The sequence below is a fragment of the Mixophyes fleayi genome, chromosome 4 (assembly GCF_038048845.1).
Source record: "Mixophyes fleayi isolate aMixFle1 chromosome 4, aMixFle1.hap1, whole genome shotgun sequence".
Taxonomy (NCBI): domain Eukaryota; kingdom Metazoa; phylum Chordata; class Amphibia; order Anura; family Limnodynastidae; genus Mixophyes; species Mixophyes fleayi.
The window spans coordinates 6,808,307-6,834,106 of NC_134405.1; the positions used below are offsets into that span (position 1 = coordinate 6,808,307).

General features: G+C 42.0%; 2 protein-coding genes and 1 pseudogene across 3 annotated transcripts in view; 1 reads left to right on the plus strand and 2 right to left on the minus strand.

Moving 5' to 3' along the window:
- LOC142150979 (uncharacterized) overlaps positions 1-25,404 on the minus strand; it is a 536,473-nt gene extending 511,069 nt beyond the window's left edge. The window contains exon 1 of the mRNA XM_075206197.1: positions 25,339-25,404. The gene's annotated coding sequence lies outside the window, so the exon portion shown is untranslated. The remainder of the gene's footprint in view (positions 1-25,338) is intronic.
- LOC142151012 (uncharacterized) lies at positions 596-5,617 on the minus strand. 2 transcript variants are annotated; one of them, XR_012691122.1, is made up of 3 exons: positions 5,455-5,617; positions 2,520-3,661; positions 596-2,485 (listed from the first exon to the last, which is right to left on the minus strand). XR_012691122.1 is itself a non-coding variant. In XM_075206271.1 (2 exons), the coding sequence occupies exon 2, from the start codon at positions 3,454-3,456 to the stop codon at positions 2,596-2,598; it is 861 nt and encodes a 286-aa protein (XP_075062372.1). In that variant the 5' UTR covers positions 3,457-3,661; positions 5,455-5,617; the 3' UTR covers positions 596-2,595. The 2 variants fall into 2 exon arrangements, 1 of the variants encoding a protein (XP_075062372.1); XM_075206271.1 differs by having other exon boundaries at positions 596-3,661.
- On the plus strand, positions 21,615-21,733 carry LOC142155482 (5S ribosomal RNA; annotated as a pseudogene).
- Positions 25,405-25,800: the final 396 nt, after the last annotated feature.

Below are 25,800 nucleotides of genomic sequence, written 5' to 3' on the forward strand. Positions count from 1 at the left end.
CATGTATATAACAGTATTGCACAATATGGTTATAGAGACATTTCTTTTAAAGAATGGTTGAGAATATAATAATAAAAACAATTATATTTATTGTTTAAAACATAAATTACAAGGTGTACATCAATTTGCTTTAATTTATATCTAAATTAATATAAATATTGACAATTATATTATATTATTAATTATTAATAACAGTTCCTCCAAGAACAAAAGATTAAGGAATATTTAAATGCCATTTATTAACACAACAAAGCAGCTGACGTATTACTGCTATTACAGACATAGTAACTGGCGTAATGCTTTGTGAGTGTGACAGAAAAGGGTAGTAGCAAACACGGCTAGAGAATACATCAAAACATACAGTAATAACAAACATGGTCGAGAAAAGTATATACATTCATCTAAGTTCAAAGTTATGTTAAAACTATTATGGCCGCAACGGATTTGATTGTCAATAATAAACTAAATACATTACAAAGATACGGAGGGTGTAATGTTTGATAAAGCAAATATAAAATGTAGTAATCTGGTACATATGGAATTAAATAACTATTAATGATATCGATTTCACTATTTCCGTTTTCATACACCTATTTTTAGTGTGAGTAAATTGGCTTTCTATTTTTAGCAATAGATTATCAATTTGGGTATGTGTACTAATATAATGTGTAGGGTTTATATCTCAGTAGTGATTTTGTTGTGTACACATTAATGTCCTGTCCGTAATATTGTATGTAGGAATATACTGAGTAGTACTTTCAGATTTCTAGTAAATATTTCAGTTGTTTATATTTTGGTAGGCGTTTATGTAGTGTAGGTAATATTTAGTGTCGGATATTTGCAGTGATTTTAATATTTGTAGGTAATATTTCTCAGTAGGCATTCAGTATTGTCGTTCACCTTTATTGTAGTCATTTATTCTATCGTTATTTCAGATATGTAGGGATTTTATGTATGCCAGTATACTAGGTGTAGGCATACCTCGCGTGTTTTACATCGCGCCTACTATGTCGCGATAATGTACTTGTAGACATTTTTGTGTAGTTTATTTGGTTGTCATTACTTTCAGTGTCGGGAATTCGTACCCATCCCGTGCTGACCAGCCTGGGAGTAATAAGCATTATGTATTTTTATTTACTTTTAATAACTGTTTTATATCAGTGGGTTTGGTGGCTGTACATCCGCCAGACCCGCAGGCATTGTTTGCTTAATATCGGCATTGTGACTGTCAACATTACTACTGTCGGCAATCACAATGTCTACCTTTTAAACATGTGGACAGAATGAATCTATTGACATTTACCCTGTTACCATTTTGATTCAGCGTCGGAAATATGACCATCACCGCTACACTCATACTATATTAGGTAAAATCACATCACTGTATCACTTTATGTTATTTACACACATCTATACCTAAAAGTACAAAAATATTCTCAATGCACAAATTACTTAGTAAAATTGAAACCATGTGAAACAAAGCTCACCCCATATACAATAGAATGAAATTATAATCATAATCTCTACAGTATATAAAGCACTTTCATGTGTTAAAAGGAATAGACATGCGCTTGTATTTAATATATCATTTCTGTTACAAAATCTTCATTAAATTAAGTGAGGGTGTGAAAAGCAGGTTTGTAAATGTCACATTACTGGGGGAACGAGTGGTGGGAGATTGGACTATTGAGGATGTTTACATGATTGCCAGTGTGTCTTTCTTCACACCTAAGTACACTTCTAGATGACAGCTTCCCAGAGAAGAGAGTAAGCGTATACCTATATGTGCACTAGGAGGACCAGATTGGTTTTTTTTGCAGAGTGCACTGAATATGATTCTGAAATGAACATGACGGTGTGTAAGTAACGGGTATTATTTTAATGTGCTGCAAGCATAAAACAAGTAACTTTACATGTAATTATCATTACACACCATTATGAGTAGCCCAGGAAACAATGTATCCTATTGGGGTTTTAATTAATATCATCATGTGACCAACAATGATGTGCTGTAACCCAAAGCCATCTGATATCAGCATTTAGCAGCCTGGTGTTATCAAACTAACAAAAGTGATAATCTGGTTGGTTGCTACTGGATACAGCAACCAATGATTTACTGGCACCATTTACTAAATAACCTTTCTGAGTTCATAGAAAGGTATGAGGGAAAGAATAAGGAGGTATAACAGACACTAATAGAAGCACATGTAGTGTGAAGCGGGCAGGGTGCAGTGTTCCTGTAGATATAGTCAGTACTCATAGCTCTGCTGGTCCTAGAAGGAATCCCAGTACTGAGAAGAGCTGCTGGAACTCTCTACGGGATAGAAAGCTCTTTCTTCTACTAGTCCCAGCACCTGCATGGAGAGAACACCAGTATAGCACAGTGCATAGCATGGTCTGCCCCATCATGAAAAAACCCGACCCGACAGTCAAGTCATGTGACCTGCTACCCGGAAGTGCCGATTGCGGCACGGAGGAGACAGAGCTGGAACAAGGAAACACAAGAGCGTTACAATAACACACTTGCCCCATTGAGAAAATAAAAACTGTGCTTCCCCCGCATGGATATTATGGTGATACAATAAAGTCATTTGCTTATGATATATATGCTACATTCAGCTCCTCATGGTAATTCTCTTGTGTGAATTTGGTTTTCTTGTTATTAAGAACATTTAGTTTCTCTCCTGTGTGAATCCTCTGTTGTGCAACAAGATATGACTTCTGGCTAAAACACTTGCTACATTCAGAGCATTTAAATGGTTTCTCTTCTGTGTGAGTCCTTTGATGTGCAACAAGAGTTGACTTCTCCCTAAAACACTTGCTACATTCAGGACATTCAAATGTTTTTTCTCCTATATGAATCCTCTGATGTGCAACAAGAGTTGACTTCTGCCCAAAACACTTGCTACATTCAGAGCATTTAAATGGTTTCTCTCCTGTGTGAATCCTCTGATGTCTAAGAAGACGTGACTTGAGGATAAAACACTTGCTACATTCAGAGCATTTAAATGGTTTCTCTCCTGTGTGAATCCACTGATGTGCAACAAGATCTGAGTTGATGGTAAAACACTTGCTACATTCAGAACATTTAAAAGGCTTATCACCTGTGTGAACCATCAGATGTTTTACAAGGTTCCACTTCTGGCTAAAACACTTTCTACATTCAGAACATTTAAATGGCTTCTCTCCTGTGTGAATCCTCAGATGTTTTACAAGAGACAACTTCTCACTAAAACACTTGCTACATTCAGAGCATTTAAATGGTTTCTCTCCTGTGTGAATTCTCTGATGTGTAAGAAGATGTGACTTAGTGGTAAAACAATTACTACATTCAGAGCATTTAAATGGTTTCTCTCCTGTGTGAGTCCTTTGATGTATGATCAGTTTTGCTGTACATGTAAAACATTTGTCACATTCAGAGCACAGATAGGGCTTCTCTCCTGTTAGATTCATCATGTATATGATGTGAAACAAGTAGGTTTCTCTTACTTATAAAATTAAATTAGCTTGTGTGAATTCTCTAGATTTTAAGAAGAATCAAGGTCTGTAGCAGATATGACTTGTACGTGAGATTTTCTCTTGGAATACTCAGATGTTCAGATAACAAGATCCTTTCCAAGACGTCTTCTATTTTTACTGGAAATCATGCTCATTAATTCACCTGTAAGATAAAATGATGCGCCAATATTTAAAATGATTACTTTAATCAATCTACTTTAACTGAAGTAGTGTTATATTGTGTAAGGAAAACAATGTTTTTATACACAAACATAAATAACCCAGTCATTGTCCACTGTTTTAATTTTTGTGTACGTTGCCATGTCCCCATTGCCAGTCAAATGTGAAGTACAGATAATCCTGCTGCAGATACCAATACTTATTAAGATGCACATGGTCTATAATGGATTCTGTAAATATTTGTATAATCATTATGGAAATGAGGATAATGAGAATATCTTCCAGGAATTCTGCTCAGTTCTATGACAATACAATATCTACAATCATTTCTTTACGTATTAATATATTCTTATGTAAAATATATGTGGAAACTATCTTTTGTGATACATAGCTTTCAGACCTTCAGTTACATAGACTGCATGTGTGTATTCCAGTGAACACACATATCTTTGAATTAGCATCTCCACCAATTTGTAAGTGGCAGCTATGTCACTCTAGTGCTGAGCCTGCAGCTAACCACAGGATGTGATGACATACCATGTCTGTATTGTGTGAGTGACAGCAATCTGACTCCATGATAGTGCTGAATCTGCAGCTAACCACAGAATGTGATGACATACCATGTCTGTATTGTGTGACTGACAGCAATCTAACTTCATGATAGTGCTGAATCTGCAGCTAACCACAGGATGTGATGACATACCATGTCTGTATTGTGTGAGTGACAGCAATCTCACTACATGATAGTGCTGAATCTGCAGCTAACCACAGGATGTGATGACATACCATGTCTGTATTGTGTGAGTGACAGCAATCTGACTCCATGATAGTGCTGAATCTGTAGATAACCACAGGATGTGATGACATACCATGTCTGTATTGTGTGAGTGACAGCAATCTGACTCCATGATAGTGCTGAATCTGCAGCTAACCACAGGATGTGATGACATACCATGTCTGTAGTGCTCAATGAACATGTCCATTAAGGCAGACGTTTAATGGTCATAATTTTATAGTCTTTTTGTGAGTAGAAGACTTTCAAAATCTTTTATTACAATTTAGATGGTGCAGAGTTATTTTCCTCATATGTTCTCCACTGGCCACTCTCTTACCCCCTGTATATACTGAGCACCTCATCACATTGTTCCCAGTTTTGAATATTGTTCCCCGAACCCCATCTCATCACTCACTTCTAAACCTGTATTTCCTAAAGAGAGACAAGCTCAATGTAGGAGTGCAGGCCACTGTTCAGGGTAGCTGGGTGTCACTAGATATTATATAGATATATATGTGTATGTATGTATATATTCCTGGGAGTCAGGAAATAGAGATGTGAGAATCTGGAGTCAGAGACTGCAACCCAAGACCTCAGAAGAATTGGGGGACAGAGCAGATTGGAGGCAAACAGGGAGAAGGAGCAGATCCATATAGGTTGATGCCAGCTCCCCCACACCTCCAGCAATACAGTACTACTTAAGATGATAAGAGGAGAATGCCAGCAATACCCGAAGGAAATAGGGGCACTGGAAGAGACAGACTGTCAAGGGAGAGAAGTGCTTACCCTAGTGTAGCAGCCAGAGTGAAGAGGAGATATAAATGGAAGAGACATTACCACCAGAGAATTCATTGCAAGCAGAGAGGCTACATGTTTGCTCTGCATGTGGGAAGTGTTTTGCCTGCAGCCCACCACCTGTCACAGAGACCCGAGGAGTAGCAGGCAGGTAGATAGAGGATTACATCAGTGAGCAGTGTAGGAAGAATAACTGAAGCACTTACCAGAGAGAAGCTCTCGGTGTGATCTCTCATGCTGTGTGCAGTCCCTCTCAGTGATTTTTGTTCACCACACTAAACAATGTGGCAGATGGACACAGACCCTCAGTCAGCTTCTCCTCTCACTGATGCCCAGGTAAATTACTGTATATACACAAAACATTAATAAAAACAAACCAATCACTGATATTCAGAATAACATACATATATAAAAATTTCAAAAATAAAAATGGAGGGCATAGCTCGATGTAGCATGGAGTAGGACGCGCTTTTCCTGCTCTCCTACAAAATCCCATCAGCACATCCATAGTTCCCCAGCCTACTGCTGCCCTTTCTCTGCAACTTGGACTCCCTGCACCTCTGTTACCTTGGGTGATCCCGCTGGCCCGGTATTGCAGATTTGGACTCTGGGAAACAGCTCTACCATCTGACTGTCTGCCCTCCACTTGGCCTACCAACCCGCTGTTATCCACTGCCTCGTCCCGTCAGCCCTGCCTGTCAGCGCCGCAAGATCGCGGGAGGAGAATCTTTTTTCATCCTTCACACCAGGCTGGCCATGCTCTACTCTCCCCGCTGCACCATCAGAGTGTGCGGCCCTGCCACCCTGACAGGTCTTGAACGTCATCTTGCCATCCTACTTGGTGATCTGCGGTTCTCTGGACCGTTCCCTACCTGACAGTTTTGGGTGCTTCTGATGTCGGATGTGTTCTCCTCCCCCCTCTGTGGGGTCTCTGGTGGTCCTTTGATACCTGTGGGGCTGCCATCCAGGTGCACTCTCTGTCTGACGAGAATCATCCATGCCACTGCCGCCATCTTGCCCTGCCCAGCTACACTGCATGTTGCCCGATGCCTTTGCTGGCCCCAACTACAAATACAGCGCAACATGCCCTACTTCTTGGGACTAGACTACTTGTCCCCCCTGAATATGCGGACACTACCCTTGGCTGCGCTCCGTGCTGAGGACACAGTGAGTACCATCCATACCATTATTATTGACAGACTGTGCCTCTCATGTAGGATTGCAGGTCATTATACCTGTACTATTTGGAACACACATTGTGTGAACTACTTTAATAAGTATGATCAAGTATGATCAGTAAAATAATAGTTCTGTGCTGGGAACGAGAGTGCTCTCCTGCAGCTTGCAATGTGACAACTGGGCCAGGGTTAACGGCACCTCCTTATTCCAGGGAATATAACTACCACTATTGGGCCTTATTGTGTCTTTCATCCACTAGTGATATCAGAAATATAGCAGTTGGGCTGTGGTAGACTGTGTCGCTGAGATCTTTGCCTTATAATTCATCACCATGGGGAAGAACGGTCAGGCAGCTGTTGCCCAACTTAAGAAATATGACCGATAACCCCCGAATAACAATGCTAAGGACAGCCCTGCTCTCCCTTACCGCTCCAAACCCACGCCCGACCCTGAACCTCCCACGCAGGGGGAACCCCCGACTACTCACCGAGTTTTGCTTACCATTACCATCTCAGAGAAGTGGGTTACTGATAAAATAGGTAATGTACAAATTAACTAATACAAATATAAAATGTCAGACGTGGAGAGTTGCTTGAGGCACTACAAAATCAGGTTTGTGGGCCTTTCGGAGTGTGTTAAGGGCGCTAATCCAGAACTGTTTCTGGTAACCTGGCTCCACAATCTGTTTGGTAAAGAGGCCTATTCCTCTCACTTTGCAGTGGAGTGGGCGCATAGACTTCTACTTCAGGCGCTACAGACTGGTGCACCCCCCCGGAACGCTGCTCTCCAACTCAACGTGGACCACTCAAGCTCGACAACCACAATATTTCTGGGTTTCATCATCATTTATTTATATAGCGCCACTAATTCCGCAGCACTGTACAGAGAACTCATTCACATCAGTCCCTGCCCCATTGGAGCTTACAGTCTAAATTCCCTAATATAGACACACACAGACATAGACAGACAGAGAGTGAGAGACTAGGGTCAAGTTTGATAGCAGCCAATTAACCTACCAGTATGTTTTTGGAGTGTGGGAGGAAACCGGAGCACCCGAAGGAAACCCATGCAAACACAGGGAGAACACACAAACTCCACACAGGTTTCCGGAATTTGCTCTGGCTGTTCAAAATTTGAGATCCCAATTTATCCATGTTAAGTGCAAGCTGTGTGACGGGGCTGCCCTTTGTCCCCTGCGCTATTTGCCTTGTCTATAGCGCCCTTGGCATGTTTGATTCAGGCTCATTCCCACATCATTGGTCTCCCTGTTGCCACAGCTAGGGACAAGATAGCCCTATATGCAGACGACATGCTACTGTTTGTCTGATATCCCTTTGGTACACCTTTTAAGCACGGTCAGGGTGTTTGGTCTGTTCACAGATTTACTGATTAACTGGGACAAGTCTACTATTTCTCATTTACATGGCACAATTCCCCTTATTTTGCAACAGTCACCAGTATACCTCCCGAAAACTGGAGGTATAGGAGACCCGGGATCAACTTACAGGCACTCTGTAAATCCAAGGGCTTAGGGGGGTTGGCTCTCCACAATCTCAGACTAGATTACTATGTGGCATAGTTGGGTCATATGATTGATTGGGTGGGGAGCACACACTTTGAGGCTTTGCTTGGATTCGTGGGCGAGCAGGTGGGGCTTCCGTTATGTTTGACCCCCTTACAAATTCTGTTAGTGGGGAGACACACCAGCACTGTGGCTCCATGTTACCATATGGGGAATTGTTTCATAAAGGAATGAAGTAGATAGTTATAGTAAGGGTAATTGTTTAAATAAAAATGAAACGTGCTGGTTTAATAAATAAATACAATTGAGTAGGTGATAGTTTAATGAATAGATATTGTATTGTATTGTATAGGATAGGATATGTATCCGTATATATATGTGTGTGTGAGTATGTGTATATGTATGTATATATATATGTATAATTGTAAGAAATAGATAGGTTAAGATATAGTTTTGTGCACATAGTGGATGAAAGGCTGAGAGAGACTGAGCCATTGTAAATTAACAATTGAGATTGACCATTAACCCAGTTTATACAATTAGAATGTGTGGGAATAAAACAATGGCATGTTTATCAATTAGCCAAAGGGCTATTTACATATCAAAGGACCATCAGTGAAGAAAAGACATCCTTCATTTACGGCCTCTTCACTTAAGCCGGAGATTAAATAACTTCAGACAATATGTAGGCCAAATTATATTGAACCAATACAGACATCTCACGTTTATCCCTGTTTGTTCACTTCATGTGAAACCCTTAGGACAATAATTATTATACTGAAACTTATTCACATCAAAGACTTGGCTTGTCACCTTGGGGAACAAAAGGACCTCAATTGGTTTTATGACACTTGAAAAGCAGTCATGTATTGTGTAAGTTTTACATAGATTGCAATCATGCAATGCCAGGTTTGGAATGGGGGTTCTATAGATATATAAATATGAGCATTCAGTAGTAGCAGGAAAGAAAGAGAGAAACTAAAAGAAAAAGAAGTTGAACAAGAGAGAAGGATCCTATTTTAAGAAAACAACTCACAGGTACATATGATTATCTTGCAAGAATACCATATGCATATGAATTGTTAATGTTTGTAAAAGTATGTCATGTTTTTATGTTTGTTTACTGTATAGTTAGATAAGGAAGCGTATATAATTAAAAAGCTTATCCCATGGTGTATTGTTATCTTATAACTTGTATCATTTGAATATTAAATAATTGTTGAAATAGAGCTGAGTTTTCACGTCGAACTTATTTATTTGGAATCACTAATATATCAAAACTGCATGTAAATATATGTTTATATCAGCTTGACAAGGTTGGACTTTCCGCATAGTCAGATGAGCCAAGTTAATATATCTGTGTATATAGTATATTTATTATCGCAGATATATTTCTTGGACTGTAGCAATATAGACATTCCCTGTTAGAAATACATGAGCCAGTCATATGCACATACGTGATAAATGTGATTATAATATATGTGATTGGACTAGAAGTAGTTTCGCCATTTTTATGAGCCAACCAATTGCAAGTCTGATATGATATATTTGCAGATATCTATATGATACATATAAGATATAGAGATATAGATATAGATATATATATATATATATATATATACACAAAAGGTAGAAAAACAAACCAGATATCTACAAGTGGCGCTTAACCCAATGTATGGATATTAGCACAAATACAAAATTGCATATGTATACACAATATATAGGGTACTCAAATAATATATAAATACAGTGAGAGTAACACCTCCACAAATGTACGTGTGGCAGCCAACCTTCAGAAACGGATGGTTAGTCCGAAAAACGTAGAAATATAAATATAGAGAAGGGCGGCGCCTTCGGGTGTATAGACAGTGTATATAAACACTAAAGTACACAAAATAGTCCAGAGTGGTAGATATAACAGAACGGTGTCTGTATAAATGCACCGCAAGTGAATCATGAAATTGATGTGCACAGGCCCGGCGCTCCCATTAGGCAAGGTTAGGCACTTGCCTAGGGTGCCGGGCTCTGGAGGGCGCCACAGAATAATAAAATACTTTAAAACTGTGCGGCAACCGCTGACCATACCTGTCACGGCCGCCGCACAGCATCAGATGCACAGGGAGGGGGGAAGAGGCTATTTTGTCACCACCGCCGCCTCTCTGCTCCGTCTCCTCCCCTCCACTTACTAGTGTCAGTGAGTGGAGGGGAGGAGACGGAGCAGAGAGGCGGCGGTGGTGAGACAAGGTAAGGAGAGGAGGGAGGAGGGAGGCGTTTTTTGCGGGGGGGGGGGGGGCGGCGATTTTTGCGGGGGGGGGGGGGGGGGGGCGCCGCTTTTTTAAAAATGCCTAGGGCGCCGTGGACCCTAGCACCGGCCCTGAATGTGCAGGATAAAAGCATCAATTGACAATATTGATCGTGCAAAATATTAATAAGTGGCGTGTGTACCAGATATATACAATAAAACCGCTTATCTGTATGGTAGCTCCTTAGGAATCCCGGAGTATAATCTGTAACCACTTCTCCTTAGCGATGGAAAAATGTATGATCTAAAACAACCGCAACACCAATCTCATCCGCTCATCATAAAAAGGAAATATATAAAAGGCCATATGGTGTAGTATTTTAAGTTACTACTCCTGATGAAGTTCATTAATTGAACGAAACGCGTTGAGCCCCTATACTATATCTGGAGACTACTGGCTACACTGCTACACCCTGAGACATATACTTTTAGATTATTCTGCACCGAGCTTCTGTGTGGAGTCTGCTGAGGGATTTCTACTACCCAAGGGGATGAGACTGCAGACCAGTTACTTACAGATAAGCCTATCTAAAGCATATATATTGTGAGTTGGAACTCTAAATGTTATACCTGATTAAAATGTTTTTATAAAATACTACACCATATGGCCTTTTATATATTTCCTTTTTATGATGAGCGGATGAGATTGGTGTTGCAGTTGTTTTAGAACATACATTTTTCCATCGCTAAGGAGAAGTGGTTACAGATTATACTCCGGGATTCCTAAGGAGCTACCATACAGATAAGCGGTTTTATTGTATATATCTGGTACGCACACCACTTATTATTTTGCACGATCAATATTGTCAATTGATGCTTTTATCCTGCACATCAATTTCATGATTCACTTGCGGTGCATTTATACAGACACCGTTCTGTTATATCTACCACTCTGGACTATTTTGTGTACTTTAGTGTTTATATACACTGTCTATACACCTGAAGGCGCCGCCCTTCTCTATATTTATATTTCTATATACCGTATATACTCGTGTATAAGCCGAGTTTTTCAGCACATTTTTGTATGCTGAAAAAGCCTTCTCGGCTTATACACGGGTGAACTAACCTGGTGTCCGGTCCCTGAGCTCTTATCTTCCGCAGTGGAACACATGTGCGTTCCACTGACAGGAAGTTCGGCATTTGGAACGCAAATGACGAACTTCCTGTCAGTGGAACGCACATGCGTTCCACTGCGGGGTAAGTGAAATGCTGAATCAATCTCTCTCTGTCTCTCTCTGTTTCTCTGTCTCTCTGTCTCCTTGTAAAGTATATTTGTTGCGCTGGTCAGGAAACAGTGTAGCTTTATATTAAGTTGGTGCACATCGTAAAATAGAGCAGCTAATAGGTCCATGAAAATATTGTGTCAAATATACAGCGCTGGTAAAGTAAAAGGTTAAAGTGTGGACTATTTGCAAGCCAGCACATCTCCATTAAAATATATGGAAGACATGTAGTGCATGTTAATTTAAGATAAATAGACTAATTCATACAAGACCATTCACAATTATCCTTGGAATGCCTGGTTTTCGGGAGTGTGAGTAAAACGAGAATGAATGGCACATAAACATTTAAAGTCCTCTAATCTGGACTTTAATAGACCTACAAAAGATCTGGTGAGAATCCCTATAGAAATGTTTGAGTTATGACATCATTTTTTAAGACTGTGATTATCCTGAGTGTTTAAAACTCTGACTGAAATTACAGTAGTTAAACAGAAGTGAGCTTTTGAAGAAAAAAAAAATTACCAGTAGCTGCTGCATTTCCCACCCTAGGCTTATACTCGAGTCAATAAGTTTTCCCAGTTTTTGGAGGTAAAATTAGGTGCCTCGGCTTATATTCGGGTCGACTTATACTCGAGTATATACGGTATATATATATATATATATATATATATATATATATATATATATATATATAGACATAGATATATGTATATATATTTGAATACTTATATGTAAAATTTAATAATAAGAGAAAAAGATATATATTGATTCCAGTCTCGTTTACACTCCAATTGTTAGACAAGCTACTGAGATCTTGAGATTTGCACACTGCTTATTGGAGGGTAGCGGACACAACCTCTCTACTCCGCTATGGGATAACTCCAATCTCCCCGAGCTTCCTAAGCTACGAGACTATAACATATGGCGGAGATTGGGGGTGACTGCTCTTGGCCAACTATATCAAGAAGGATGCTTCAATTCATTTGCACAGTTGTCGCAGGAGTTTGGGATTCCCAATTCAGCTTCTTATTTCTTCCTTTAACTCCATCAAGCTCTCATTACACAATTATCCCCAACCCCACCTTAATTTAGCCCTCTCCGATTAAACACCTGCTGTCCACAGTGGGCACCTGCAAAACTACCTCTATATTGCATGCCACTCTCAATTTTGAACTGACTCCCGATAGCTTAGCCACACTTTGATTGGAAGTGGAAGTGGATTTGGGTCTGCTCATGGACAAGGATTGGTCCCAGGTGCTTAAGAGCCTCAGACGTTACTTATTGCCTCCGATATCAGCAGATTCACCTATATATTTTACATAGGGTCTACTACACCCTGGCAAAAAGAACAGACACCTCCTGCCCAAAGTGCTCAGATACTAGTGATTTTTGGCATAAGTCCTGGGAGTGTCAAGTGATCCAAGTTTTCCTGGCCTGCTGTCTAGGACTATGTCCTTCATACTATGCTGGCTGCTGCTTCTCTGGATGCTAGATGGTGTCTGTATGGTATCTCTCTGGAGGACACCATAGATAAATTTATATATAAATATATATTTAATCTCAAGAATAATAGTTATATTAGCCTGGGGATAACTCGCTCCTGATACACCTGACTCTCACAAGTGGTGGCCATTAGTCAATGCAACGGTGCAACAGGAGAGACACATGTATGCTCTTCCCAAAGGCCAAGTCTCAGTACCATAAAATCTGGTCTAGATGGTATAGCTCCAAACATAGGATGTCATTGAGGACCTGGTTGCTCAGGAATGATGGTGTGTTTTGCTGGACTGGCGGGAGGGGAGGGGCTCTATGAACGGCCTTCCTGATGCACAAACTTTTATTATCAAATCACTCCTACCCTGGTTACCTTTGCGTGGTGGGGGGGGGACAGGCCTTGACCGCCTGGCTCTCTGTGCCTTGAAAGACTACTGTGTTTTTTGAAAAAGTGCAATAGCTTTTGTTTTATTTCTCTTATACATTTTCATTGCTTATTTAGGTGTCTTAGGTCAGATGCCAAACTCTATATATCTCCCAAACTTGACAAGGAACCTTAATTTGTATGAACTGTACTAGATGTCTGTTTATTCTGCTTTTTTTCTGAAAGTTTGATTCATGGAAAACTCAATAAAAATCTACCAGATTTTAAAAATAAAAATCAATAATGTACAATATTAAAAATAACGGTATATAATATATAACATCCAATATTTAAAGCAAAATTAGCAATGTCCCCCAACCATTCAGCTGCTCTACTATGTCCTGCTTAGCTTTTACACAACATAAAGGATAATATTCAGAATACCTGTTTGAACTTGTATAAGATCATAGATGGCATCTAATGGTGTAGATACAATGGGCTTGATTCATTCAAGGAAAGTAAAGCAAAAAAGGAGTAACTTTGCATCTTTTCAATGCAAGGGGTGCAAATTAATTATTATTTTGCACATAAGAATAATACTGGCTGTTTTTTCATGTAGGACACAAATACTTGATAGCTTTATTTTTACACTGAACATCTAAGGTTGACCCACCCAAATTATAACTATGTCCCCACATTTTAAATGTACCTCCCCCCTCCAAAGCAACATGGTTTTGTCAAGGGTGCAAAAATACTTCTTATTTTTGCTTTTCTTTCCTTAATGATTCAGGCCCAATGTGTTCTGCTTCATATACATTGATGTAGGCTTACAGTTTATAAGGCTTAAACTGTAACATAATTGTGGGGAATAAGGCCTGATCATAACTGCAGTGTGAATATGGTATATCAAATGAATCCATTGATAAATTGTGCTACTGAGGTGTAAAATGTGAAGTCAGAGGGGTCTGGTGTGTGTTTACCTGAGGCTTCTGCCACCTCTTTGTTAAAAAAATAACAGGATCACTTTCAGGGGAAGCTGGGCAACTTCAAAGGCCCCTGGGATGAGCTACATCCTGACATAGGAGAGTTTTTTTGACACCTAACGAGACTTTGGATAGATGGGAGGGAGCCGTTCACAGCTTTAGGTCTTACACAAGGAGACCACAAAGGCAACACATGAAGGCTACCTATGCAGGTATATAGAAATATGAACATCAAAGAAAATGCCTTCATATTTCATGTTTTGAAAATCCGTGTGCCACTCCATACTTACGGGCAAAAACCACACCAGGGTTGTGAATGACAGGTACTGGTGGTATCCGGAAATAGCTATAATCACATATCTGTGGGAAATGTATGTCAAATTGTCATAATTCCATGATGTTTGGTATTTAAATGTGCGGGAGATTATGACCGGTGTATTGACGGAGCAGTTATGTCGCTGCGGGATCTATCTGAGAAAAAGTTTAAGACAGGTCAAAACTTTAAGAATAGTTTTGAATAAAACCCTAGGTGACACCCAGGGGACATTTTGCCCCCATATTAGCATCCACTCTGCCCCTGTGAATCCCGTCCCATTTGATTTTGCTTAAAAACCTGTGTTGTGAAGAGACAAACTGTCAGTCTCTTGGGGCTCAATGTAATTGAAGGACTGTCCATCTCTTCTACCTACCCAAGTAAGACAGATTCTTATACGTAATTTATGCTCTGTACTTTCATCCCATTTGTTTTTATAACTGTTATGCAATTTTTTATCTGTATGCCAATTGTTTATTAATTGTTTTCATAACCTGTAAGCATTGTACTTTTTGTATATTAAATCTAAGAATTAATAAATGATGTCCTTATTGCTCTAAACAAATTCACTGGTTTTTTTTTAGAAGAGATAGATTGCTGGACCATGCTAACCCTTTAAACACGGAGGTGTGAATTGTGGATACATTTGTATACCAAGCCGAGAGTGTGCCTGCATGTACATTTGTGTCATAAAACCTTGAGGGGTTAAGTGTTAACCCTTTGATTGCTGGTGTGTTCCTTGCTAAACTGTGGGTAACATGGAGTGCTCATTGTGTGCCAGTTGGGGGTCCTATTGCCCTTATTCAATAGGTGGTGGCAAGGCCGAAGTGGGGGTGGTTGTGTGAGCGCTGTTTGGGGGCGATTTGGCAAATCTGCAACCTGTGCGATAGGTGAGAGGAAGATTGAGTGTTGGAATCGTGTGTAACCTCATACAGTAAACACTTCCAAGTCACGAGTGCACAGAGTGCTGTCTGTGACTGGTAAACGTAGTTAGAAGTTTCCTGACATAACAGAGGTGATATATTGTGAGACTGTTAGAATATATGATAAGATATTAAATCAGGGGAGTGGATAGAGGTGGCTATCCCTGACGACTGTTGGCAACTTGTGGGATTTTTCAAATTTTTAGAGCATAAAGTGCTGGGTTTAAGTAATTATTCCCTGCACTTAAAAACTGGTAGTATCCTTGTGAGGAATAAAGCTCAATGCTATACATACAAAATAGTTCCCTTCCCTCTTTTCTTTTATTTTGCAACTTAATTGAGATGGCTGATGCATATAAACGCATGGCAAAGGAGGCGCTGAGGGCACAATGTGAGGAGGGAACATTCCCCACCAGTGGCAAAAGCAAGGAGCAACTGATTGAAGCCCTCTTGCAGAGAGATAAGTACCAAGTTGGAGATTTGTCCCAGGAAGTGTACAACCAGGATTCAGAAGAGGACCCGACTGTGGATATTGCTTAAAATCATGGACTGTTACTTTCTGGTGATTCAAATAGTTCAAGTGTGGACATTGCTATGGACATTTATTTGCAAACTGCCCTAAAATAGTTTGGCCCAGCATATATTGCAACCAAAAGGCAGCTTATACAGCAGTTCCTGAAGGAAGCTGCTGAACGCCAGGAGAGGCGTAATGCCAGGGAGGCAGCGGAGCGCCAGATAGAGCACCAAGTAGAAAGAGAAGCTGCCGAGCAACAGGCAGAGAGGAGATACCAGCTGGAGCTTGCTAAGCTCCAAAACCAGCCAGAAGCCAGAGAGGTTGGTATCAGCAGACCCTGTATAGAGAATTTCCCGGCTCTGGAAAAGGACGGAGATTTGGATGCTTTTTTGCAAGGATTTGAAAAGACTTGCAGATAATGGACTGCTCAATGATCAGTGGGCACAGTGTTTAACCCCTGGATTCCGAGGGAAAGCCATAGAAGCCATAGATGCTTTTGCAGACCTTCCACCAGAGATGGATGGAGATTATGAAGCTATCAAAAGTGCCCTGTAGCAGCGTTTTAATGTCACCCCTGAGGCACACAGACAGAAGTTTTGAGATTTAAAACGCAGTGCTTCTGACACTTATTCAGGACTTGTGGACCAACTGCTTCCTTCAAACAGTGGATTGGAGGGTTAAAGATCACCACTTTTGATGCTCTGAAAGATTTATTGATCCAGGAGCAATTTCTCACTTGGTGCCCAGCTGATGTGAAGGAATGGGTAGTGGAATGGGCTCCTGAATCAACTGCGGAAGCAGCTAGACTGGCGGATAAGTATACTGTCACCCGGGCACCTTCAGCTAAAAGAGGGACTTTTGCACCAGGGCAGTCTGCCTGGAAAGGGGTGGCGGCCAGGAAGAACAACGCCACCCCCTCAACAACATCAGTCCCTGTTTCTTCATCTTCTGGGAAGGTCGGGGCAAAGCTTGTTTTGAGAGATACCTGCAGGTGTTTTGTGTGCAACCAAGTGGGGCACATCAGTACCGTCTGTCGAGAAAAGAAGACACTTCATCCTCCACAGGGGGGGGGTACAATTCCCTGCAATTGTCCCCAGCTGTCCCGTGTTTTGCTGGATCCCAAGTGAGCAGGAAGGACCACCTGCAAACAGTCACTGTGGGTGACAAGGTAGCTGTGGGGTTAAGAGACACGGGTGATAATTTTACGCTGTTGCGTTCAGAACTGGTGGGGTTAGAAGACTTCCTTACAGGAAAATGTATTTGTGCGCAAGGGGTGGGTGGAATTCACCTTACTGTGCCTATGGCCAAGGTTTACCTTGATTGGGGTGCTGGAAGAGGTCTAAGAGATGTAGGGGTATCAGATAATATTCCTACCAATGTGTTACTTGGGACTGATTTAGGTAGGATGCTGTCTCAATAGGTCTCTAATGATGGCGTCATTGACTGAGAATATCCACGTTTTTCCCCAGGTACTGGGGAGGTTTGTTCTATGGTACCTGAAGTGCGTATTGATGTTAATGCTACACGTTACTGTATTAGAATCTACTGACAGTATCCATGTTTCTTCCCAGGTGCCAGGATGTGATAGGGAAAGAGAATGACATATTGTACATGGTACGGGTAACGATGTTAATGTCAAAAATAGTATTGCATTAGAATCTAAACCTGTTTTTCCACTGACAGGTGACAATATTCCTGCAAATGTGTTACTTGGAACTGATTTAGTTAGAATGGTATCTCAATATGTCACTAATAATGATGTTACTAACTTTAATGAGAGTACCCCTATTTTGTCCTATGTGCCAGGATGTGACAGGGAAAATGTAGGTTCAATTGTACCTGAACTGTGTAAGCTATCTGTATGTAAGGAGGAAGGGACAGGTGACAATGTTCTTGCAAAAGGATGTAATTGACACTGATGTGGATTCTTTGACAGCTAAAACTGGGGTAGATGGCACTGTGACTAATTCTGTTGGGTTAAAGAAAAGCAATTATTTTTGCCCAGGTAATGTGTCCAGGAGTGAGGTGTGGCTGGATCACTTATAAACTTATCATATAAATATATTTAAGTGCGCTAATTTATATCACTGCAAATGTACTGATTTTTAATATATGATGCTGCACTTTTGTACAGGAAATGTATTTATTGCTGAGACAGACCAGGGAGGAAATTGGATTTGTGTAAGAAAGGAGGAAAGGAAATCCTAAATTAAGTTAATTATTCTTTTTATCTCAGAAGTGACAAACACCTGCTTTGGCCTGAAGTCCAGCAGGGGGTCGTTACCTGTGTGCATGTCTTGTTAGAGAGACAGGAAGCCTCCTAACAATATAGACAGTACATATGAGAAAATCAGGTTGGTGTGACAGCTAATCTGTGTTAGATGCAAGATTAGATTATATACTGATGTTAAATTATTGAATGTGATTTATCAGTCTTTGCGGAGCCATCTAGGATCAGGGGACGGTGTTACAACCCTGCTAACATTTATGTCAGAATCTGTATTGTATTGTCAGAGCTCTGTTTGACCATGTATCATTATTTCATCTGTACCTTTCTGGATGCCACTAGTACCTTCAACTAATGGATGTAACTGTCCTTTTCAGGACTTTCTGAGCTAATAAACATCAACTGCCTAAGGAACCTGCTTTGATGCCTACTTACCTGCTGTAATTCCTGTAACCACAGATTAGACCCAGCACGGTACCAACGCTTTGCCCACTACAAGAGTAAATCATCCACAGCAACCCTGATCTGAAGGCAAGAGGTCAGGGGTACCAGCAAAGGTGGTACACTAGCAGCGAGAGTTACCCAAAAGGACGCGATTCTGGATTCCGCTAAGGAGTACAGTAGTGGCAGAAGCTTAAGCCCTTCCTACTGCGGTTAGAGGGCGCATTTGGAATAAACGAAGTGGACGGTGGGAAGACAAGCCAAACCGGTCCTTAGCAACACAACAGACAGGATGACATAGGCAGTTTATCCTGTCACTTATCTTTGGTAGCAAGTGGTGCGATAGCTCCAGGCGGCTGTTTGCGCACCAGTCAGGAGAGCCGCGTTATTCAGGAGAGGAATCACTGCAGCCAGGAGAACGCACAGGATGTCTGATTACACCAACGTGTCCAAGGCGAATCTAGAGACTCTGTGCAGTGCCAATGGCATTGATTTCAGCCATTCGCCAAACAGGGCAGAGATGAGAGCAGCACTGAGAGAATGGAACCTACAGCGTGGTACCCCGGTAGAGGAAACTGATAGCGACAGTGGCCAAGGTGGCAGCCCAGTTGAAAACCGGAAACAATGTGAACCAGACCTCCAGACAGCAGTGCTCTCTTCTAAACAGACGGTATCAGCAGAATCAGTCCCTCTGTCCTATGATGAGAGCAGAGCAGCCAGGTTAAGGGTCCAGCTGACATCCCTAGGAGACAATGAGACTGCAGCTGAGCGGGCACAGGTCATCGCAGCATGGCGCCAAGAGGGAAGGGCATCAGCCATGCATCCCAGGAGGGAGGTGCCCCCTAGGGGATCAGAGCTGTCATCTTTACCTTGTTCTAAATTTGAGGACAATGTTGGGTATATTGATGAGCACCTCCAGGTACTTGAAATGACCTGCAGGCCCCAGAGAGGAATATGCTAAACATCTGGTGCGCACATTACAAGGACACGCAGTGGAGGCCTACTGAGGACCTTGCCAAGAACCTCCACGCCACCCATGAAGAGATTGCCAACCTGCTGCGGGAGTCGGCCAGGAAGTGAGTGAGCGACGCAGGTGCCCAGACCATGGAGGAGGTAATAGTCTTGATGTACCAAGAGCAGTTTCACCTCCAGTGTGCACTTGAGGTGAAAGAGTGGGTGCTGGACACAAAGTCAGCCACCATGGAAGCAGCCGCCTAATTAGCGGATCAGTATGTGGCACTGAGGTCACACTGCCAGAAGCGCCAGGCTAACAGCCAACCCCAAAGAACTGTACAAACAGGGGGACACTCGTCTTCTACTCACCCCCAAAAGCAAGTACCAACCATTCGGGTACCTTTCGCCAGGCACCGCCCTGTTCTGTCCCTGGGAGTTTTCAGAGAAAACTGGAGTCCAGGCTGTAGAAGTAGAGCTACAGCTGCATGAAAACCAGTCACCTATGGATGGACTGTCCCACAGCACTAGCACTCTGGATGTGTGCCCCTAATCCGAGTCCTGAGGCCCAGCTGACTTGTTTTACTGGCAAAAGTGAGCCAGTAGAGACGGTTTCCACCCCTATACACACAATGTTCTGCGCTCAATTGCCAAAAATGCGGATATACACTGATCAAATATTATTGAGTGATAGATGTAGGTGCATATAATTTGTGCTATTGGTGAATATACATCAGAATATAATAAAATTGAAGTGGTCAAGTGTATGACTCAAATTAAGAGAATGGTATAAGGGGGCTATATGAATATGAGACAATACCATTTGAAAATAAAATCAAATAAAAAGTAAAAATGATAAACAATATGAAGAGTAAAGACCAAGGGTTTAATCAGTGATTGGTCATACACATAGAGAACTAAAAAACATGGCTTTGTTACATCATGTGCCAAACAGATTAAAAACAATAAGAAATATGTAAAATTATACCAATAAAAAGTCAATCATAAATCAAGCAGGGTTCCAGCGTGAACCCTTTCACAGGGAATCCCAATGAATTTGGAAATAAACTTCCTATCCAAAACGTCACAATGAGATAAATCCGATAGATGGAAAAAACTTTTGGGGATCAGAGAGCCGGTACTCACACTTCCAGATCACAGATTATATGTGGCAGGGTACCTGACCAAAGGCATCAGGATCCGGGGATCGCGGTCCAGATGATATCCAAGCGGCAATTGTAACAGTGAAGCTCGCAAACCATGTGGGTAATGAAACAGAACAGCGGGGAAAAACGGAGTGCGTTCCAGCGTGGAACGCAAAATCCGGATATCCTGTTGTGTCTAGCGGATGTGGGTGTGTCCAACGCGTTTCATCTACTCTGCAGATTTCTTCAGGGAATGTAGATAATGGGTTGAGATTGTATAGACGTTTATATAGTGTGGCCAAAAATTGAGTGAATGGATACCTTTGAATTGGTCAGCTGTTAATCGACCATAATGTTAACATTGCCAGCAAATGCTTGTATGATTAAACAAGCATGCTGCAATATAATGAACATAATACAATATTACAGGTGAACATATATATAATACCCAAAGGGACAAAGGTGACATAGGCACTGGATAGTCATCAACGAATACCCAATAATTCACAATATCCTAATGATATGACATCATATTATAATGAGACATCATATTCCATATTAAGTCCTCGTGGTGCTAATGTGTTAAAATAAAAGATCAGTCAGGGAAGAAACCAGACTGATCTTTTATTTTAACACATTAGCACCACGAGGACTTAATATGGAATATGATGTCTCATTATAATATGATGTCATATCATTAGGATATTGTGAATTATTGGGTATTAGTTGATGACTATCCAGTGCCTATGTCACCTTTGTCCCTTTGGGTATTGTGTCTCCATGTAGACTACGGTCATACCACCCTGGAAATGCCCAATCCCCACCGAACTTGGAAGCCAAGCAGAGTGGAGCTGGTCTAGTACCGGGTTGGGCGACCTTCCGGGAACATCCGGTACAGTAGAGTACATGTAGTAGAAACATCCCAATACGGTGATATTGAGTGTAAAGGCACGTCATCTCCTACGTACCAATACACAATATGTACCTATATCTGTATCATTACGGTTTTACTATTGAAATGATGATTGATGAGAACAATTGCAAATTATAACATTATTGCTGTATTTTGATTGCTGACATTCCATCATATATGCATTCCAACAGAGGTATATGTCAGTTACATAATAGTCCTTTTGTTGTATAGTTTAATATTGGTTCAATTAGGCATACTGTCCATCCTATTATCTGTATACACCTACAATACTTATTGACATACCCAGAAGTAATATTATTTCCTCACCTGTAAAATGTATATTTTTATTAAGATTATTAGCGCTGTCATCCTTGTTTGTATTCTGCAAGCTTTATATATATGTTCACCTGTAATATTGTATTATGTTCATTATATTGCAGCATGCTTGTTTAATCATACAAGCATTTGCTGGCAATGTTAACATTATGGTCGATTAACAGCTGACCAATTCAAAGGTATCCATTCACTCAATTATTGGCCACACTATATAAACGTCTATACAATCTCAACCCATTATCTACATTCCCTGAAGAAATCTGCAGAGCAGATGAAACGCGTTGGACACACCCACATCCGCTAGACACAACAGGATATCCGGATTTTGCGTTCCACGCTGGAACACACTCCGTTTTTCCCCGCTGTTCTGTTTCATTACCCACATGGTTTGCGAGCTTCACTGTTACAATTGCCGCTTGGATATCATCTGGACCGCGATCCCCGGATCCTGATGCCTTTGGTCAGGTACCCTGCCACATATAATCTGTGATCTGGAAGTGTGAGTACCGGCTCTCTGATCCCCAAAAGTTTTTTCCATCTATCGGATTTATCTCATTGTGACGTTTTGGATAGGAAGTTTATTTCCAAATTCATTGGGATTCCCTGTGAAAGGGTTCACGCTGGAACCCTGCTGGATTTATGATTGACTTTTTATTGGTATAATTTTACATATTTCTTATTGTTTTTAATCTGTTTGGCACATGATGTAACAGAGCCATGTTTTTTAGTTCTCTATGTGTATGACAAATCACTGATTAAACCCTTGGTCTTTACTCTTCATATTGTTTATCATTTTCACTTTTTATTTGATTTTATTTTCAAATGGTATTGTCTCATATTCATATAGCCTCCTTATACCATTCTCTTAATTTGAGTCATACACTTGACCACTTCAATTTTATTATATTCTGATGTATATTCACCAATAGCACAAGTTATATGCACCTACATCTATCACTCAATAATATTTAATCAGTGTATATCCGCATTTTTCGCAATTGAGCGCAGTACATTGTGTGTATAAGTTTGATTTACAGGAAGGGATTCCTGAGTATTGCTGCCCTTGCCTGAATTGGGGTTGAGCGCAGCCCTTCTATTGTTTTGGTTTCCACCCCTACCAGTCCAAAAGAGTGTGGTGTGATTAAAGGTGACTCAGCGGAGAGAGTCACTTGTTGTGTTAGTTGCACTTGGTGAGGGGTGGTTGGGTAGGAGGTGATAGTAGGGTGGATGTGGGGTAATGAGGGTAGAAGGAGGGGGATGGGGGCTAGTCTCCAGCACTAGACAAGCTATGTGTTAGTGACACTTGGTGAAGGGGTGGTTGAGTAGGAGATGATAGTAGGGGGATGTGAGGTAATGGGGGTAGAAGGAGGGGGATGGGGGCTAGTCTCCAGCACTAGACAAGCTATGTGTTAGTGACACTTGGTGAGGGGTGGTTGGGTAGGAGGTGATAGTAGGGGGGGGGGTGTGGGGTAATGGGGGTAGGAGGGGGATGGGGGCTAGTCTCCAGCACTAGACAAGCTATGTGTTAGTGACACTTGGTGAGGAGTGGTTGGGTAGGAGGTGATAGTAGGGGGATGTGGGGTAATGGAGGGTAGAAGGAGGGGGATGGGGGCTAGTCTCCAGCACTAGACAAGCTATGTGTTAGTGACACTTGGTGAGGGGTGGTTGGGTAGGAGGTGATAGTAGGGGGGGATGTGAGGTAATGGGGGTAGAAGGAGGGGGATGGGGGCTAGTCTCCAGCACTAGACAAGCTATGTGTTAGTGACACTTGGTGAGGGGTGGTTGGGTAGGAGGTGATAGTAGGGGGATGTGAGGTAATGGGGGTAGAAGGAGGGGATGGGGGCTAGTCTCCAGCACTAGACAAGCTATGTGTTAGTGACACTTGGTGAGGGGTGGTTGGGTAGGAGGTGATAGTAGGGGGATGTGAGGTAATGAGGGTAGAAGGAAGGGGATGGGGGCTAGTCTCCAGCACTAGACAAGCTATGTGTTAGTAGCACTTGGTGAGGGGTGGTTAGGTAGGAGGTGATAGTAGGGGGATGTGGGGTAATGGGGGTAGAAGGAAGGGGATGGGGGCTAGTCTCCAGCACTAGACAAGCTATGTGTTAGTGACACTTGGTGAGGGGTGGTTGGGTAGGAGGTGATAGTAGGGGGATGTGGGGTAATGGGGGTAGAAGTAGGGGATGGGGGCTAGTCTCCAGCACTAGACAAGCTATGTGTTAGTGACACTTGGTGAGGGGTGGTTGGGTAGGAGGTGATAGTAGGGGGATGTGGGGTAATGGGGGTAGAAGGAGGGGGATGGGGACTAGTCTCCAGCACTAGACAAGCTATGTGTTAGTGACACTTGGTGAGGGGTGGTTGGGTAGGAGGTGATAGTAGGGGATGTGAGGTAATGGGGTAGAAGGAGGGGATGGGGGCTAGTCTCCAGCACTAGACAAGCTATGTGTTAGTGACACTTGGTGAGGGGTGGTTGGGTAGGAGGTGATAGTAGGGGTATGTGGGGTAATGGGGGTAGAAGTAGGGGGATGGGGACTAGTCTCCAGCACTAGACAAGCTATGTGTTAGTGACACTTGGTGAGGGGTGGTTGGGTAGGAGGTGATAGTAGGGGATGTGAGGTAATGGGGGTAGAAGGAGGGGGATGGGGGCTAGTCTCCAGCACTAGACAAGCTATGTGTTAGTGACACTTGGTGAGGGGTGGTTGGGTAGGAGGTGATAGTAGGGGATGTGAGGTAATGGGGGTAGAAGGAGGGGGATGGGGGCTAGTCTCCAGCACTAGACAAGCTATGTGTTAGTGACACTTGGTGAGGGGTGGTTGGGTAGGAGGTGATAGTAGGGGGATGTGAGGTAATGGGGGTAGAAGGAGGGGGATGGGGGCTAGTCTCCAGCACTACACAAGCTATGTGTTAGTAGCACTTGGTGAGGGGTGGTTGGGTAGGAGGTGATAGTAGGGGGATGTGGGGTAATGGGGTAGAAGGAGGGGATGGGGGCTAGTCATGGTGTGTGAGCCCCTCTGTGGTGTATGGGGTGTAGCTGGTCTGGGTAATAAGTCTCTCACAGCTCTGCCATTATAATAACCAGCTCTGCTATTACTAACAGCCTTCTGCTGACTGCAGCAGGAGCACAATGAGGATTATGTAGCAGCTGATGTGAGAGCTCAGCCGCATGTATGAAGTCCTGATCGCCGGGAGGCTGCACATAAACATGGGGTAACTCTATGGGGGTAATTCCCGCTGTCTGATATATTATTATAGGGAGATATTACCTCCGTCTTGTACAGGGCCCGGATGTAGCTTCCAGGTAAGATGGCGTCTGAGAGACCATGTGACCACGCCCCCTCTGCAGTTCCTAACATCAATATAGTATATAGGAGACTACGGGAAAATGGCCGAGTGCAACTGTAAATGTGTGAGGGAGGGTGGTATAGATACAGGTGTGTAGGAAATATATGAGGGGGACCTCTGTGGTATTAATGTAATCTTTTAATCACAACCAAAATAAATAGTTATTACTATATTGTCCTCATTACAGAACAGCGGCGGCCATTTTTGCTTAGTCTTCCATACACAATATTTGTACAACTGTATCACTCGTGACGCTGGCCAAGGGGGCGTGGCTACATGCTCTCTCATTTATTGTGACGTAAGATGGCGTCTGAGAGATGATGTGACCACACCCCCTGGTAGCGTCACTTCTATTACACCAATAGCGTGTGTGTGAGACTACG

Excerpts from the sequence above, each read along its gene's own strand:
- LOC142151012 (XM_075206271.1), bottom strand. The coding sequence starts at position 3,456 with ATGATGAATCTAACAGGAGAGAAGCCCTATCTGTGCTCTGAATGTGAC.